The sequence below is a fragment of the Trachinotus anak genome, unplaced genomic scaffold (genome assembly GCF_046630095.1).
Source record: "Trachinotus anak isolate AG129_WGS33_773 ecotype Australia unplaced genomic scaffold, CSIRO_AGI_Tana_v1 ptg000007l, whole genome shotgun sequence".
NCBI classification, from domain to species: domain Eukaryota; kingdom Metazoa; phylum Chordata; class Actinopteri; order Carangiformes; family Carangidae; genus Trachinotus; species Trachinotus anak.
In genome coordinates, this window is record NW_027273858.1 from 9,104,058 (window position 1) to 9,122,743 (window position 18,686).

Here is an 18,686-nt window from a genome sequence, read left to right on the forward strand (position 1 = left end):
GCGACCTGCTTTCCTTGATGCTCATCTCCCCCGTGTCTTTATCCTTTTATCCTTAGTATGCAAATGATCAAAATTTGTTTGTCTGTTCATGCACTTCTTGCTTGTTGTTAGTGCGAGCAGTGTGTACAGTTACTTGCACACAGCCAGCAATAGTGCCACGTACCCTCACTGAAACTAACACAAGTGCAGGGCTTATGCTGGAACAACCCAGAGCTTGAGGGCGTTGACAGCAGTTTCTATCTGCCAATCTCCCTGTGGATATTGTTGCAGTACTGGCAGACAGACAGCCAGGGCTTGTGGGCTGAGAGATCTCTTCTGTCAGCAGGTTATCATTTCCAATTAAACCCTTTCATCTAAACGTACAGTCAACTCCTTGGCAAGCCAAAAAATGACCCAAATAAGACGTTATTAGTCTATTTCAACAGGTCTCCATTTTTTCAACCTCCGCCCTGTAACTGGAGGGGTTGGGCAATATTTTAAAGCATTACGGTTCTAGATTCTTCTGCTATCTTGATCCAAATAGCTCAGAACTTCAGCCGTCTACGGTGGTCACGCTCTGTTTAGAGATAAACTTTCAAAATTGCATCGGATTGACACACCGGCATGTCCTCTCTAACATGTGTACCAGGACAAGGGCCTTTTTGTCTAGCTTTGTTCTGTCGGGACTCACTGTGGACAGCACTGTTCCTATCCACTCTGCAGGAGACGCGAAGGAATGCATGCAGTGCTCGGTAACTGTCTGTTGAAAAAGGCCTCACAACGTCTCATTTCCTTTAATAAGACGGCCTCTGAGGCATCCGGATGGACCAACTAAATACAGATTAACCCTCAGCATCATCAGCAGCCACTCAATCAACATGACTGGTTCACTCATGCATGTGTGTGTGTCCATGCATACTCATACACACAACTTGCACCTCATGAGACTATGCAGTCTTCAGTAGTGGTAACATTTTTATATATGGTTTAAGAAAAGAAGTCATATGCTCTTAATTTTTCCATGTGACCTTAAGATGTCTGAGTTGAACGGCTCAACATCCAACTAGAAGATGTCTAAATCTCAATTTATGCACATAATAGATTGAGGCCACATTACTCTGCATTTTAACTTTCAGTGTAAGTGTATATTTCACCTATACCTACGGCCTGATGGGATCAGATAATATGTAGGACGCCAAAGAATTCCAACACCCCAATAAAGCAACCCATCACCTCGCGATGTAAAGAATACACTACTTCCTGCATGGGTGCTGGATACAGGTATTTGACAGAAATCGCAAGGTGCAAATGTGTCCAATATTATGTTCCAATAAAATGGCTGCATTCTAGTATTTCCCCTTGATATCTAGTTTACGCAAATATCTAGATTTTCATTTTAAAAAACTATTTGAATCAAATCAAATCAAAGCCGAATGTGTTGCTTTTGATCTTAAAACATCTGACTCTAGTTGTTCGTCTGCTGGTTGAAGCAAGTAAAAGCATGTTCCCACAGCTTGAGGGCGTAACAAGCTGCACTGCAGCTTGGCTATAACCTATACACCTTCCAGTAGATCCTGGCCAACTGTTCTGGCATGTGAGTTTGCTTTGCGCTTCGTCTAGTTTTACAAAGAGGGGTTTTAAGTGCAATTCAATTCACAAGTTCCTCTTTTTGCTCTAAAGTAAGAGACACTCTCCGAAATGTAGCCCCTTTAACCCACACCAACTTCCTGCTCAAAGACACAAAAGTATACACCATGAAAGCAGTCAAGACTTCAGATAAGTGCAGCATTAAACCCAATTTCAGATTGATTCTCTTTCCATCTGCCTAATCTGCTTTAATCGGACAATAATACTTTATTTATTCAGAGTGAGGGGTTGAGTTGTCCACCGGTGGGATGGAGAGGTTGCCTAGTAATCCTTGAAGAAGGGAAAGCTGAGAAAGGGAGAGAAAGTGAAAATTGGAGAAAAGCGATAAAGGAGGAAAAAGTAAACAAAGAAAGGAGGAAAAGGAGAGAGGTAGAGAGGAAAAGAGGGAAAGTACTATTGAGGCACCCGTACCTGAAGTAAAGGAACACCTTTAGAAATACAAGGATAATCCTCTTGGTTTTAATGGTTTTGAAAAGCTATGAAAGATTAGGTAAACAGTGCATTTGATTAATGGGAAAAGAAGTCAATTGGCCATGGAGCGTGAAGCAGCACACAATGCTCCTTTCATATGCCCAGTGCTGCTGAGAGCGGTGACAGTCACAGGTCTTGGCACAGGCAAAATTTTGTACATACCACCCCTGGAGAGAGTGCAGTCTCACACATTTTCAGGATTTGGAAACTTGAGTGCATGAGGAAATACTGATGTATGACACACACAGGGTTAAAGTGGATAAGGAAATGGATGGAGACTGATTAGGGATGATACCATTCCGGTTTAGATGACAGGATTTCAGAGCTAAATGCCCCTCTTACTCATCCCTGAAATTTTGAAACCAACTCTTGACAAACTGGATCTCTGCAGCCTCCCCTCCTGATCCTTCTCTGTTTCCTCTCTCCAGGTAAAGGTCAGCTAGCCCAGGTGCTTGCCCTCCACTTGACTCCTTTCCAGCAGACTGTGGCTAAAGCAGGCTCTGCAGTGACCCATTCTCACTCAGTGTCATTTGCGCACGATCAAATCACCCTCAAAACAGCTTAGCTGCACTGAGCCAAGGCCTCAGGTCGAGGGCAGTCATGTGGCAGTTAGACTAGTGGAGGGGGGGGGGGGGCAAACCAGACTGAGAAGCTCATTTAAAAGTGTTTTTTAAAAGTGTTTTTCTGTAAGGTCTGGAGAAGGAACCAGAAATGGTCTCTCAACCCACTTTATTTAAAAAGAACCCTTTGTAGGTAGTTTGGCAAACTTTCAGCAGCTAAGAGTCAGCACCATATAAATGTTCCTGTAAATCATCATCTGGGAAAAGTCAGACCTCAATATTGTACAATATCTGTGCACTGGTTAAGGTTAGAAATGGATCTGTGACAGGACACATAGCTGTTTCAGTGTGAAAATTAGACATGCTACACACCCATCCTCCAGTTCAACCTCCACATCCTTATTTTGTGTTGGCCCTGAATGTGACAAACAAACAAAATCATCCAATATGGAAGTGATTCCTTATACTAATAGGCTGGAAACGTTCACCAATTAGACACAAACAGCGCAGGAGGAGAAGCCAGGTTTTAACCAAAGATAAGCTAGCTGACATGTATTAGTTAACATTAGCTTGTTCCAGTGAACCTCTGTGGATTGACATTGAATCTGAAGACTGACATTGAAAACCACATCATAATGAAAAATAATAATATCTAAATAAAATAATACATTGTAAGATTGTAGTTTTTTTTTTCATTCCATTCATAGAGTGTCACTGAATGCATGCTTTAATGGACACAACATGAGGTAATGTGACCTTTTGAGTTAAGTTGGGCAATGCTCCAAATTTGCTTAAATTTGATTGCTGTGCAGAATTCTAAATATTTCCTCTTCCATTTACACAAAAGATCTCATGTGTTTTTAAATGCTACTGAATCCTAAAACTTTTCCAGGTTTATGTTTAGCTGCACCCTTTTCTCTACCTTTACTGTTCACTTACATATTTGCCTTTTCTGTAATTCATAATTTCTATGTCATATGTAAACACATGCATTCGCTTTCAAAGAGGTCACCCTTAAAGGTGGGATTTGTTTGGTTTGTTGGGACTCTTGACCTCGACCCACCACACATTCCTAGCTGACTGACTGACTGACTACAAGGGCTCAGACGGAATAGTTAACCACCAGTGTTGCTTAAACCACTTATTGACCTTGACAACTTACTTTGCATTTCCCTTTAATAATATAAACTGGAATTTGAGGACAGTTCAGTATTATGAAAAAACAACTTCCTTATTGCTTATATGCAAAAGGAAGTTTTATTTTCCTTTTTTTTTTTTTTTTGACATACAAACAGTTAAACAACTATGACTCAACATGCTTCAGGATACCAGATAATCCACAGTGACTGCTAATCCCCTGTCCATAGCCAGAGGCAGCACAAGGCAGCATAAGCTCTCCTGTCCTCCCTGCTATCACCTGCCTATTTACTTCCATGCCATCCCTACGGCACTTTCAACCACTCTCCGTCTCTTTCTCCTTTCCTCTCTTTCCATCCACTAATCCTCTTTAAGGACATTACCTGCTAATATATCCAGTCAGAAAGTATAAAAGCCAAGCTATCTCTTTACTGCCATCGGCGGTACGCTAAATAGACCATTAATGGAGGAAGGCAAATGGGGGATATCATGGCTTTAACCCCAAATACCATTCAGATCCAGGTCTTTTTGAGTGGGTGTCTGAGGTGTAGCATGTGTTGGGTCACAAGGAGCTGAAGGAGTGTAAGGAAACGGTGGTAAAAGAGCTAAAGTGTGGTTGGCCTTCAGTATTTTCTTTCTATAGCCATTTTACTTCGGATTTTTCACTTTAAATAGCATCCCAGATATCAAAGCCACATACGGCAACTTCACACACTGGTGCCCTCACATGGCAAAGACAGGTAACAGTGTGGAAAAGCTTGACCTCAATAAACAGAATTCATGTAAACTAAAGTGAGTAGCTGCATATGGAACCCATGGTTCACCTGATTACAAATACAAATAGACAAAAGTGGTAAAATATTGCTGATACAATCTCTCTCTGGACTGAAGCTCTGTTGCTGTTAAAAGAAATTGTCCACACCCTACATTTTATGTGAAATATACACTTATTGTATGTGATATATACACTGTATTTTAGCAAATATATAAAACCTACAGCATTATAATTAGAGGGATGGGGTGATCCTTCCGGTTGTACTGACTAGCCTGATAATATGTGCTTATTTTACAGTGAAATTTGCCTGTATTTTGCTTGGCTTTCGCTTTAAGTGCTGTGTTATTTATCCCTCTGTATATTATGTCACCCTGCTGACTCAAGACTGACACTAAAGGTGTTTTACTTACAGAAAAAACAGGAAACAGCGACAATATTCTTGGGTTTATACTATATTTGAGTGCAATTTCACATATGTCCTGTCATAGCTTGCTTAAATTTTAGATTAACCTGATGAATCTGGTGTTACAGATGATCTTAAACCCAAGACTGTGCAGAGCTTGACCTGAAAGAGCTATGCAGACCTTTTTGAGAGAATCAGATTGTTCTCTGTTCTTGGTTATAGCAGGTTAACCTGCAGGCCGCCCTGACAAACAAAGATCACTTGTTGACTTGGCCTTGAGGTAGGGCAGCTGTTCATTTTACAGCTAATGGAGCACCACTGACATCACTTTAATGAGACAGCACTAATGAGTGCTGACAGCTCAGACGGCACACCAGCGCATCACCTTACCTTCACCACATTCAGCAGCTGCAACGTACAGAGGGCAGAGAGTGCCCTCCTCTGGTCAAATCAGGAAATTACCACCACAGGGCCCAGTGGTGCTCCAGCAAATAGATTCCCCCTCTTGTTTCCTGTCTGTTACCTGTTAATGAGCAGTGAAATACAGTAAAATGAAAATCAAACAAATCATGTATGATCTCTGTAACAACTTATTGAGAATGGCAATAATAAGTGAATAAGTGAATACAATATGATTAATTAGAAGAAAAAAGAACATTTACCTCCTAATTGGTCATTTAGAAAATGAAAAATTGTTTCTTTTCAATAATTTGTTTTTAATAATATAATAATTTTGTCATACAGTTACTATTTAGCAGCAAAAGAGTCAGCTCTTTCTTATCATTTTCTTTCCACCAGAGGGAAGCACTGCATCAAAAGTGTTAAAACAGGAGCCAGACGATACTGTATGAAGGTTACAGAGATATAAGCATGTGTTAAAGTAAATGTCGAGCAGTCGTTTGAAGAACATAAATTACTTAGTGTGTCGTAGTGTTAGCATCTTTTTTTTTCAGAATCAGGAACTCTGTGAAATTTTGCTTTAAGAGATTTTGGAAAGATGTCAAAATAATTTCACGCTCTTTGTCCCCTGCTATCAGTGTGTGCTCAAGCAACTGCATCGTAGCAGCGGCAGTCCCAACTGTAGGAGACAAGCAGGGGACAGACAGATCAGCACATCCATCCACCCACGCCCCAGACAGGGTGGGTGTGATGATTGGTGCCACTGCCGCATGACAACATAGGCTTCTTATCACAGCGAGTAGATGCAGAAACCCCACCTTCCTCATTCCCCCATAAAGGGTTGCAGTAATTTCCTCCACACACCAGGCTGAGGTCTTAAACAGAGCTTTTCACTAAGCTGCGATGAATCAGTGAACAAGCACCATTCAGCCGTTCAGTCAAATTTAGTCTCACGCTTTCCTCACTTATCTTCGGTAAACATCTATAGTCAGAGATAAGGAAGAAGCTAAATGCATTTTATTGACTTAACAGTCACCATGGTTTCTGGTTCTCATTACTTTTGACTTTTTTTTTCTGTAAATGTTACATCTGTACCTCTCTGGATGGACATGTTGCATTAGATGTCTGGAAAAACAACTCCTCTTCCCCACTCAAATCCATTACTTCTGATGCTGTGTACACTTAAAACCATCATCCCACATCCTAAGTGGAGAGAGTAAAACTACACAAGCAAGCCAAAACAAAGCTGTAACACAGAATATTTGCCTCTTACAAGACTGTCTGTGCCTTTTTGCACATTGGTGCACATAAAACAAAAATCTGTGCTTGAACCATTTAAAAAAAAAAATTAAACATAGGCCTGTTATGTCACCATTACCATTAACGCTCAAATAATGTTTGGTCTCTTTGGTTTGTAGAGCAGTTTTTGGCACATTTGTGCAAGCAAAACAAACATCTCTGCTTCATTATTTCCCAAGTTATCACGATTTATCTGACATGTAATGCTCATGACAAGAAAAAATATTTTTTGTCTGCAAAAATAAATCCAACTATACAGATATTGTATTAATTTCCAGATACAAACTTCAAAGAGATACAAACTCTTTGACATTTATTAACACAACTACCTGGGCCTCCAGAGCCTTTCAAGTGTCAAAAGCTCCTGGTATATGAACACACATGTGACAAAGCAAGCATGAATAACCCTATCTTATCAAAATCCTAAGGTCATGTCAAGCTCTTCCTCCACTGACATGCGTAAATACAGGTCCAGCGTACGCACGGCAGCAGTGCAGAAGAAATTCTGGGAAAACACTTGTCAAACATACCCTAACACAATTGCAGATAAAGATAAAGTCAGAATTAAATAATATTTTCCAGAACCATTTTCTTGCCAATCATGGAAACAGCATGTCTCTCTTTTCACTCATAGTAAGAAAGACATGACAAGTGTTAGTATCTGTATGATATGTTATATGACAAAAAAGGACAACCAAGGTAGGTCCTGGGTTTACTGTTAGTCCTTGTACCTAAGTACTTAATAAGTAATAAGTAATAAAATGATACTTTATGCGACACCAGTAGTATTTGACCTTCATGGACTGTGCATTTACGAATAATCCCCTCGAGAGATTCAAATGCAGAAACATGCTTGCGTGCCCATAATTTGAATCACCCAACCAACGTATGAAAGTATGAATCATAACATGTGTGCATGTGAAGCTTACTCTACAGAAGTGAGACGGCTGTCCAAGCACAAACAAACAAAGAATAATATGAGAAGACAGCCTCTGAAATTGTGCATGAGCCAACTGGGGCTGCAGCCAGGCGTGTGTTCATTCAGCCACAGGCACGAGTCATCTACTGCTAGCACCGCTCTGCATCATGCTTACTGTATCGTATTTGCTTCAGTACTCTCAGGAGGATGTTTAGCTAACTATCTTGCTCCTTTTATTTTTTAAATTCAGAACTGACAGATAGCTTCCATGGAGGATTTTCTTAAGGGTTCTGTTCATGTAGAAACTTCTAAATTCCCACAAGAGCAGACGGTCACAGACAACAGATCAGCCTCTAGAACATGCGTGGCACATACAACATATGACATATAAACATAAACATATAACCAGTGTGTTAGCGTCCTGACAAGAACCATCGTGCTCTCTCAATGAGATGCTAAAAACTAGTGGGAGCAGCTTACTGTCATGGTTGTGTTCAGTGATGTCAAAGTCATTAGCAGAGAAAGGACATCAAAGCAGATGGGCGAGCGTGATTAACTGAGCCTGGTGAATTTATGTACAGCCAAGACACAACCAGCTATTTGAAATTCAGCCAACAGAAAAACCACAGCCTTAAATTCAAGATGAAAGTGGCTGTACATCTCATCAGAGGAGTGTAAACAGTAAGGTCTGCTTTACAGGTGTAGAAGAGGGAAACTGTCAGAGGAGGGAAAGTCCAGATAAAGAGACACACTGTAGGGTTTTGAATTTCAGTTGTCACGACTGATCATGACTGATATGACTGAATAAACCAGCCTTAAAGCCAAGCTGCTGAGTTAACTGTCAGCGGCAACAATCATGGTATCAACGTCACCTCTATCTGCAAAGAGAGACATTCTGTTACTGCAGGTTGATGAAGCAGTAACTGTGCACACACTGCAGATGTCCAGTTAAGCAGACAAATCAATGGTTCGGTCAGTTTTAATTACCTGACTCGCAACTAAACAAAACGCACAGCACTGACAGATGATATTTCTTTGTTTGCAGAACGTGCAATTGACGACAAATGGATCTTGAGAACAGGCTTGAATCACACACATCTCAAGAATCCTCTACCACTTTGCATTATCCTTTTAGTCGGCCATGGAAAACTTCAATTAACTGGCTAATCCTTTTATATGCATTTGTTATACCCTATCCCTGGTATGAACAGTTCTTGTTTGCACATAATGTCTCCTGTACTTACTGTTCTGTTAATAATATAAATAAATATCTGGCGCTGTGACTGTTATAAATAACACAGTGTTTAGTGTGCTCTAAACCCGTCTCCACACCACACTGTGATATTCAACACAAATACACCACTGTGCAAATGGTGTATTAACCCTTAAAGGCAGGGCACATTACATTTCCTGTGTCAAAAGTCTGCCGATATGTGTTTCCCCTTATCCTTATCGCCAACCCCAACCAGCTGTCTTCTGAGATGCTTTACCTAACCCCAACTACACCCTGACCCCACCCAGTTATCTCTGCTACTCCTAAATGTTTCCATTCCCTTCTATTGAAGCCCAAACAATGTGATCCTGCCCATTGCATCACCAATGCCATACACCTGCACGAGTTGCACGAGTATGACTGGACATTACAAGCTGTGAATAAATGAGGCAATTACTGTCAAGCATTTTACATATTAACAGCTGATCCCAATTAGCCAGTACAAACATGACTTCAGCGCTCTGCCTGAACTAACACTATGCTTCATCAATGCTACTTTAAAGTTTCTATGTGTGGGATTGTTTTTTTTGTTTGTTTTGTTTTGTTTTTAATCACAGCATCTCTCAAATTATTCCACTAGCACAACATTTAGTTTGTAGAAATTATACAATCTTTGTAGAAGTTAGTAAGTCTACAAGTTTCTTTATGCCCATTCATTGGGTGCACTCTCTCTTTTTGTCCTACCATTGGATGGCACCAAAGAAAGACATTTTAAAATCATAAATATAGTGGCTTTAAAAGATTGTTCATTTAATTAAAATTACTTTTGTTTTAGAGCTGCAAATGGTGTCTAGTTATATTTTTATATGTGCCTTGTATAAAAAATAGCTCACCAAAGTGTGTAAAACATGAATAGTTTCTGAATACATTTACAGCCACTTCTAGGTTCACTGAGATAAAAATACATTTGCTATAAATGTAAATCAAAAAAAGACTTGTATGTGTCTGCAGAGACTTTTGGAGGATTATATATATATATATATATATATATATATATATATATATATATGGCTGTGCGTAGCTGTAACCTTGCACTTCATTAACTCACTTCATTAAGTCTGCAAGCAAATGAAATTGAACTTTACCCTGGTTTGGGGAGCACTGAGGAGACTTGACACTGTGTAAAAAAAAAAAAAAATCCAATGTAGTTTCACCATCTGTTACTTCACTATGTGGACAGGGCAAAAGTGAAAAACGTCTCTTTCTGAGGAATTAATTAGAAAATCTGTACAGCCGCTATTGGCAATTTGTCATTGCTGATAATTTATAGAATGGCTAGACAGCTGCACGTGTGACCACTGTTATAACAAATAGACTGGTTTCTCCTATCCTCATGGCCGGACAGTAGAGAAATCTTTCAATTAAACACTATAGATCACATCCGTGCTTTTAATTTTGGTCCTGGAACTAATCTGAGGGAAAGGATTTTTTGCGAGTTAGTAATTTTAACTTTCATCCTTACTGGGGAGTCTAATTGAGCATGTTAATTGAAATTTTCAGAGAGCTCAGATGTATGGTGGTCTGTGACAGTGGTAAATGAGTCTATTCAAAGAACAGGTGAAAGCAGAAACTGCAATATGACTAATACAAAATGTTGGCCCTACATCACAGACTTCACATGAAAAGGCTCATTATTTAAATTCTGCTTTGTTAGGATCCCGACACTCAATAGCACAACACGTTGTAGTGACTGCAGGACGACAGAGAATCATTTATGTCCTCTCCCATCAGCAGGACAATCAGCAGACTTGTCGTCTTGACTCCCTGCCTCAGAACTGATAGCAGACATGCAACAAATAATTGTTTGATCCAATCTACTAGATCAAACATAAGTAGAGTGAGTCAGTGGGGTTCACCACATTGAGAAGATTTAGATTACGGGCAAATCACAGAAAGGTGACTTACCTTACCCTCCAGTGCCTTCTTGATAACATTTGAACTTTCTGGCAGAAACTGTAAGTCCCACAATGTCTGAAACAATATGAGGGAAATCTAAATTATATGGCAACATCATCAGAACCACTGACTTTATGCACCACTGATGAGAGTATCGCAACCTAAAACTGTTTTTCTTTCACTTGGTCATTAACTAAACTGAAACGAGGAGCCCTATTTAATTTGTCTGAGCATTACTGAAGCTGTACATGCCATTGCACACGGGGCTTGTAAGTGAAAAGTGGAAATCATGTTATATGAGATAGGCTTGAAGAACCACATTGTAACTCTTAAATGTCTAAACCATTATGAAATACTTAGAATCTAATGAGTACTTTACATTTTACAATACTTTACAGAGGTAAGTCTTGTGCTTTTTACTCCACTGACAGTCATTTTGCAGATTAAGATTTTACAAAGAAAATATATGATCGGCAGTTTGTGAAATATGATGGATTTGCTATAGATATATCTACCCAGTAATTTATAAAGTAGTAATAATTAGCCCTACCACCAGCTACACATGAAAATATGGCTCAGACATTATGATAATAACAATTTAACAGGGGCACACTCACAGGGGCCACTTTTACTTCTGGGGCAGAAGATTTCACTCATAATACTAATACTACATAGAACTTTTACTTAACTGGATTTACTTAATTAGATTTTGAAAACAGAAATCCTTTTCAACCACTGCTTATTATTTAGGACCTTATGATACCTAAGGTCCTGGATGACCTTGTGTGCACTCCTGCTCCTGCAGAAATGAGAGAAATGTTAATCATTATGTACCCCACACACACGCACACACACACACACACGCACGCACGCACGCACGCACACACAAGCATCTGCATGTTTTTTGGTCATGGGACACTGAAAACACAGTATTTCTTCCAAGGCTGGAAGTGTGTGCCAAAGGCGGTGGTGCTGCTGCACTGTGGACTAATAGTCTGGATGGAGAAGTCCACTAAGCTGCGTCCGTGTAAAGCGCCATATAAGGCTTTGAGCTCTGCCCTGATGAGGCTCCGGGTTTCCCTGTTCTATCGCAGTGACATCTAAGCTGCAGATTTAACTCTGCGCGTTTGCTGCTGAGAAATTTTAATACATGCAGTGATGATGGTGATGTGATTCAGTCTAGTCAGACACTGACTTGCAAAACACATTATTAGCCATCACTGTGGTTTTGGTTTTTTTTTTTTTTTTTCATATTCACGAACTTAATGTACTTATGGATTATTTGCAGAAAATACCTCATCACCAGAATGGTTGTGTTCAACGTGACGCTCATGACATCAGCCTTACCACCAGCCACGCAATCGTGCGTCGTGCTTCTATTTTTACACTAAAAAGCTATTTTTGTCAGGGGTGCAGCAGCGTGATTTAGACTCTGGCAGAGAAGACGATATAAGTAGCTACAGAGACCAAAAGCTTGAAGTACTTTTTTTTTCTTTGTCTTTTTGTTTTTTTCAAAGCTTCCCATCATGTCAACGCGCAATTGCGCAGCCAGGAAACCCTGAGCTGTGAGACCCGTGGCATGACAGGGGTGCCTGAAAACTACCGCAGTGTCTCCCAGGAACCAGCCTCCTGCTGTGACCCCATTCCCATGAAACTGACTTCCAAATGTCCTCATAATATTCAGGTGAGCGTCCTCTCTATGAATTCTCCGCGACCTGATCGGGGACACGGTTGGCGGGCCCGCTGCATGTGTTGAAGACATTAGGAGCCTGGGGAGGGTAAGCATGACAATGTATTGGACTCATATCTGCAGCGACAGCTACTCACGATGACAGTTTGCATCGGGACTGTGGACGCGCTCATCAAAAGTCGCCATGGACGCAGCGGATATAGTTGCTTCCGTGTTAGTTTTGGGGATTATTCTGGTGTCGCTGCTGTCCAACGTCGTGGTGCTGATCTGCTTTCTCTACAACCCGGAGATCCGCAAACAGGTGCCCGGTCTTTTTATTCTCAACCTGACATTTTGCAACCTGTTGCTCAGCGTGTCCAACATGCCGCTGACTCTTGTCGGGCTCGTCACCACGGGTCACCCCGGAGGCAGCGGCTTCTGCCAGGTCGTGGGTTTCCTCGACACTTTTCTCACCACAAACTCCATGTTGAGCATGGCAGCGCTCAGCATCGATAGGTGGGTTGCCGTGGTGTTCCCACTGAGTTACCACTCGCGAATACGGCACCGGGATGCGGTGATGGCGCTGGGATACACGTGGATACACTCACTCTGCTTCTCCGCAGTCGCCACCTGCCGATCCTGGGTCGGGTACCACCACCTTTACGCATCGTGCACCCTTTGCAACGCCAGGGCGAAGGGGGCCGGGACGCAGTTCGTCATTTTCACGGTGGCTCTGCACTCTCTCACCTTCCTCCTTACGCTGATCGTGCTGTGTGTAACGTACCTGAAAGTGCTGAAAGTTGCGAGGTTTCACTGTAAACGCATCGACGTGATCACTATGCAGACGTTGGTGTTGCTTGTGGACATTCACCCCAGGTAAACAGTCAGCAGAGGTGCATTCAGTGCCCTCCGTTTTTCTTTTACAATATGTTTCTTTCTTTGAAATGTTTGTGTCTTTCTGTTTCACTTAGTCTAGTATGTGAAGCATTTCAGCAACAGCTTTTCGATCCTGTTGTGGAATCAGTAGCTTTTGGTCCAATTAATGTATGTGACACAAATAGTGGTTATTGGTTATGCCAGGAAACCTGCACTTAGTGTGTTGATAGACAACATGAGCAGGAGATGATCCTGGTGGCTTGATAATAATTTATGTACAAAGTAATCATATTTGCTTATTTGTTTATTTATCAAAATCACAAAACAAAAAAAGCTTCAGGATTTAATGTTTTTTTTAAATAAAATAATTTTGGGGAGGGTTTGGACAGTTGGTTGGACAAAATATGTCATTTGAAAATGTCACCTTGGATTCTAGCACTTCTGAGACATTCTACACTGTTTTCTGACATTTTATTAACCAGTTGATCAGCTGTTTGCAACAATAGTTGTAATATTACTCAACAATAAAAAAAAGAATAGTTAGCTTACAGTTAGCAGAAATGGCTAATTAAAAACAGAAAGCATATACACCAACTTTCCAGAGCTTCAGTCATCAGAGGAGATCACTTGACTGTGTCCAGTCTGCTGTGAGTCAGCCTTTACATCATTATGTCTCATTACGATCAGCAAGGCCTTCCTCAGTTTTATCATTTACCCTGACTTCTGCTAAATTAAACTTTGAATCGCTGTCCATTTACATAATTGATATTGGTGCTGTGTGAAATTTCTTCTATGTAATCTCCAGAGATAACGGCGCACAGTTCAGTGCTTTCTTCACATCCACCCCACATGTTTTCCGCTGTTTTCATTATGTCTTCATGTCTGTGATCATGCCTCCTGGGTAGATAATGCGTACCTGTGTGCTTTGGCAGTGTACGCCAGAAATGCTTGGATGAGCAGAAGCGGAGGAGGCAGAGGGCCACAAAGAAGATCAGCACATTCATCGGCACATTCGTGGTGTGCTTCTCCCCTTATGTCATTACAAGGTGAGCAGACATCTATGACATTGTATAAGCGTCTTTGTGTGTGTGTGTGTGTGTGTGTGTATGAGGTATTTAACACCATGTATAATATCGTCAACAAATAATATCACTGAAACGTGTTAAGGTTTCTTACCTTTACTGTTTTTTTGAATTAAAAGATTGAAAATAATTGCTTCACATACAGCATCAAGGAGATAGACTTGTTCACATTTTGTCTTTGCTCAGCAATAGAAAGAGATTTCAAATTATCTTCCTCATTCATCTTAATAAGTAGAACAACTCTCCCAAGGATTAATCTATTTGGCGACGAGAGCCTGAGTTTTCACTTACCTTGTTGTGGCTGCTAATGTGGTTACACTTGGCATGTTGTGTGAATACAGATGGTGATAATAATCTGTCTTGATATCTGGTAACATTTTTAACTGCTTCCTTTTCATAATGTCACAGCTTATTGGTTCTATGCACGTTTTCTAATCCTTGTCACTGAGCCTTTATATCTGGGGAGATGAGAGGGAGAGAGACAGAGAAAGGAAGAGATAGCAAATGAGTCAGTGATCATAGCACTGGCTCTCATTAGTATTAGCCCCAGTATTGGTGGTGGCAACCTGTCAGAAGCTGTTAGATTTGCAGTATGGACACAGAAAAGGAAGCACATTAGGAGCTGTGTGGTGGTGAGACAAGTTGTAGACTTAAGGAGATCACACTAATTAAGAAGATGGGTTAACAGCAAAACAGTACTCCGGTTTGTTTTCACTTTGTCTTTAATTTGATTTATTAGGACAAATAAGTGTCAGGCACTGGATTCAGTGTAAAATGATTTTAATTAGCAAGAAGTCCTGAAGCAGCAAAAATGACACCCATCAGTTCAAATTGCCCAACACAGTGATGACATTTCAATGAAGTGAAATGATGACATTTTCACAATATTACAGCACTGGGGGAGGTTCAGCTGCTTTGGATGTCTTCTGCTCCAGTTATACTGATCTAAGAAGTGGCTCAACTGCTGCATTTTGCTCATTGATGGTGTGTGACTTTTTTTTCTCTCCTCTTTTTGCTTTATTTGAGGTAGAATTGTGGAGCTCTTCTGCCCAGTGCCCATAAGCCCTCACTGGGGTGTGCTGTCCAAATGTTTGGCTTACAGCAAGGCAGCAAGTGACCCATTTGTCTACTCGCTGCTGCGCCACCAGTACAGGAAGACCTGCAGCCTTCTGGCTAACAAAGTCCTCAAGAGGAGTGCACTCAACTCCTCCTCCCTTAGGATGGAGAACAACACAGGGAGAAGTGACAATAACGTCAATGGAGCCAACAACATCCAACCGCCTACCAACAAGCCACTTGGACAGTGAAGGTCAAAACTTTCAGAAACAATTATGGTACTTTACCAACCTAAAGGTGACTTGGATTTGACATTTTACTTTGAGGTTAACACTCATGAGAAGAGGGGTATGACTGTAGATTGACCTCTCTGTGATGGTGTAATATAGGAGTGAACAAGTTTGTCACCTACATGCTTGTTTGAAGGGCAAGGCTGGAAATAGTCTTAATTTTTCTTACAGCCAACAAATCCCATAAAGAAAACCCAAACTAACAATGTGCTAATCAATCTTTCAGTACCTTTCTACTTTCTCAGCCTGACTGTGGCACTCAGATAATTTGTATCTGCTAAAAACACAGGTTTTAAAAATAGGTCAAAATAAATTCATTTAAAAAAAGGCAAAATAATTTCATTAAACTGGGTTTTTTTTGGGGGGGTTTTTTTTTTGCAAACATTCCTTAAACAGGGGTAAAAGTTTATTTGTAGGGAACTACTTGTAGCAGTAGATATGATTCACTAATGAATATTTTCAGCAGCAGGACTGTGCACATGGGATTAACTGCAGTGTCCATGTTCATGGTAATGAAGGCACATGGTACCCTGTGTAGTGGTGTGGCTAACAAATGTGTTTTTAATAGTTTTTGGACATCAATGGAGGTCTATGGCACAGAGGAATAATATATTAGCTTTGGCAACACAGATAATAACTGCCAGTAGGATCAATTCATTAAAAAATACAGAATATCACTAGCTTTATCCTGTACAGGACAGACCACTTTTGTAGGTTGTGTGTGTAGGTTGTAATGGCATTAAGTATTTCAATACAAATGTAACAGTCTTTTTAAGAATGGCAATTTCTAATGAGGTAGTTTGTAGCACACTCGTAAATTTGTGTCAACCATCCCGTGTAACATTATGGTGACTAATTTGTTAATTGTGTTGTTAATGGCACAAACTGTAATCCAAATGTGAACAAGGCGGTAGATCAGAGCTCACGAGTGTGCTGTCACTCCCAGATTGATTAACAGGTCTTATACATTAACTAACTACACAACAACTAAATCATCAGTATTAACACCGTCTGATAATGTTTAAGGTTTTGTCAAGTCAGTAATGTATTAACACAAGAGTAACTTCATCACCAGACATTGGTATAGTTGTAAATATTCTCTGTGAAATTCAAGCATAACTTCTGACCTCAACGCTGATTATCTACCTGGATGAAGTACTGTATGTGTTCAAGGAATGATTAAAACAGCTTATGATTTTAACAGTACAGCCATGTTGTAGGGAGCAGAGTGGACATGGTTTAATCAAAATCACTGTATGTTGTAGCTGTGAGGCCTGAGTTCTGAAGTGCCTTTTAGACTATGAACTCTCTTATTTAATCAAAAGCAGCAGAGCAAACCTGTCACGTTATGTCATTTTCTTGGTATTCTGTGGTGTGGTTAGGTGTGATGATAGAGCCTGTTATGCAGTTTGGTCACATTGTAAGAAAATTTTAAGTGATGTGTATTTTGTAAAACCACCACATTGTATTGTTGCATATGGCAAAACAGGGTGAAATATTATTTGAATGTGGTAGCCACTATTCAGTGATGTGTAATTAACATTCCAGCTCATGACATATGAGCGGCTGTGTGACGTCTGGGTTATAAAAATGATTCATTTTGACAACACTGGCAAATCAGGATGTTGTACTTTTACTTTACTGTGACAGTATAAAGCCTTTAAAAGGCATAAAATCTATTTATTTTTGTCAAAACTGTGTCGGATTTTTGCTAAATACGTTTGTGATTATATTGAAATAAATGCTGTGCATTTTGACATTTTAAAACCTCAAATTTCTTCTTATGCATTAATTAACATCTGTATTTACGGCTGTGTGACTTGGACTGATGCACAGACAATTCCTCAAATTTCTACTTAAACAATGCTTTACCAAAAGAGTGTCTGCCAGATCCGAACACCTTTATTCACCCACGCTGATTAAGTCAAGGAGAAGGAATAATTAATTTCAAAAATAATTTAAGATGTGTTCCACCCACTGCTGCTGCTGTTGATGTGGCAGCAGAATAAAGACTTTTTACAAAAGCATCAGGGCTGAGCATTTAAGGCTTTTTTAATTGCAGAGCTGCAAGCAGGAGTGGGAAAAGAAGAAAAGGAAGCAAGAAAAAAAGAGGAAAGTAGGCACTACCTCACCAAGTTCAGGCAGCTGTGACAATACTCAAACATTCTGGGGATCGTCATCTCTCCATCCTCCTCACCTTCATCATGAAACAAATTTCTATCATCTATCCTTCACAAACTCTCTAGTTAACCTGCTTCCTTCCCTTCACCCACTTTGATAAAAATGTGCCTGGAGCGATATCTATTCTGTCTCTGTCAAAAACATGAAACAATCATGACTTGTCACCCTTAAGAGCTGCATCTGTTGGTTTTTATCATTCATCAAGGAGGGCAAAAGCTGCATTTACCATAGCACTGCATTCACATAGTACACACAACCAAGGGGCAATTAGTGGAAAGGATTCAGAAAGTTTGGAAGGATCCCCAGTCTGGAGGTGTGCATATACCTCATCTCCCCTAGGAGACTCAGTGAGTGGGTGAGAGGCAGACACAAACCTGCCATGCTCGAAACGCTGTGTACAGACCTTGTGATTAAGCCACACCGCGTAGGAAGTACAAGAAAGCAGAGGAGGAAAGCAGGGACGACGAGGGCACTGGCTGACTTCACACAACCCTGATGTCAGGGCACAAGTGGTTCTCCCCCTCTCACAAAGTGAAAGCTGTCCCTGTAAAACATTATCAAAGACTGCATCAGGTCAAATTTCTCATTGGAGATCTGCCATGTTAAAGTTTTGTTGTGTTTTATGAGCTCTAAATGCAGGAAAGTGTGAAAATACATTTTGTATACTTCACTGAGGATATTCCATCATGCCCCTGACTGTCACCTGTCACATGACTTTGAGCAAGCTACAGTTCATCATGTCAAATCCAGATTTTCTAAGCCTAGCTGTATGTC

General features: G+C 40.4%; 1 protein-coding gene across 1 annotated transcript; it reads left to right on the top strand.

Annotated features, from left to right (window-relative positions):
- The first annotated feature begins 10,716 nt into the window (after positions 1 to 10,716).
- LOC139622766 (G-protein coupled receptor 26-like) lies at positions 10,717 to 17,498 on the top strand. The gene is made up of 3 exons (XM_071480333.1): positions 10,717 to 13,303; positions 14,236 to 14,349; positions 15,416 to 17,498. Exons 1-3 carry the CDS (start codon positions 12,633 to 12,635, stop codon positions 15,690 to 15,692), a joined length of 1,062 nt encoding a protein of 353 aa, XP_071336434.1. The 5' UTR covers positions 10,717 to 12,632; the 3' UTR covers positions 15,693 to 17,498.
- Positions 17,499 to 18,686: the final 1,188 nt, after the last annotated feature.

Excerpts from the sequence above, each read along its gene's own strand:
- LOC139622766 (XM_071480333.1), top strand. The coding sequence starts at position 12,633 with ATGGACGCAGCGGATATAGTTGCTTCCGTGTTAGTTTTGGGGATTATT. Across the intron at positions 13,304-14,235 it reads CTTGTGGACATTCACCCCAG|TGTACGCCAGAAATGCTTGG; the intron begins GTAAACAGTCAG and ends GTGCTTTGGCAG. Across the intron at positions 14,350-15,415 it reads TCCCCTTATGTCATTACAAG|AATTGTGGAGCTCTTCTGCC; the intron begins GTGAGCAGACAT and ends TATTTGAGGTAG.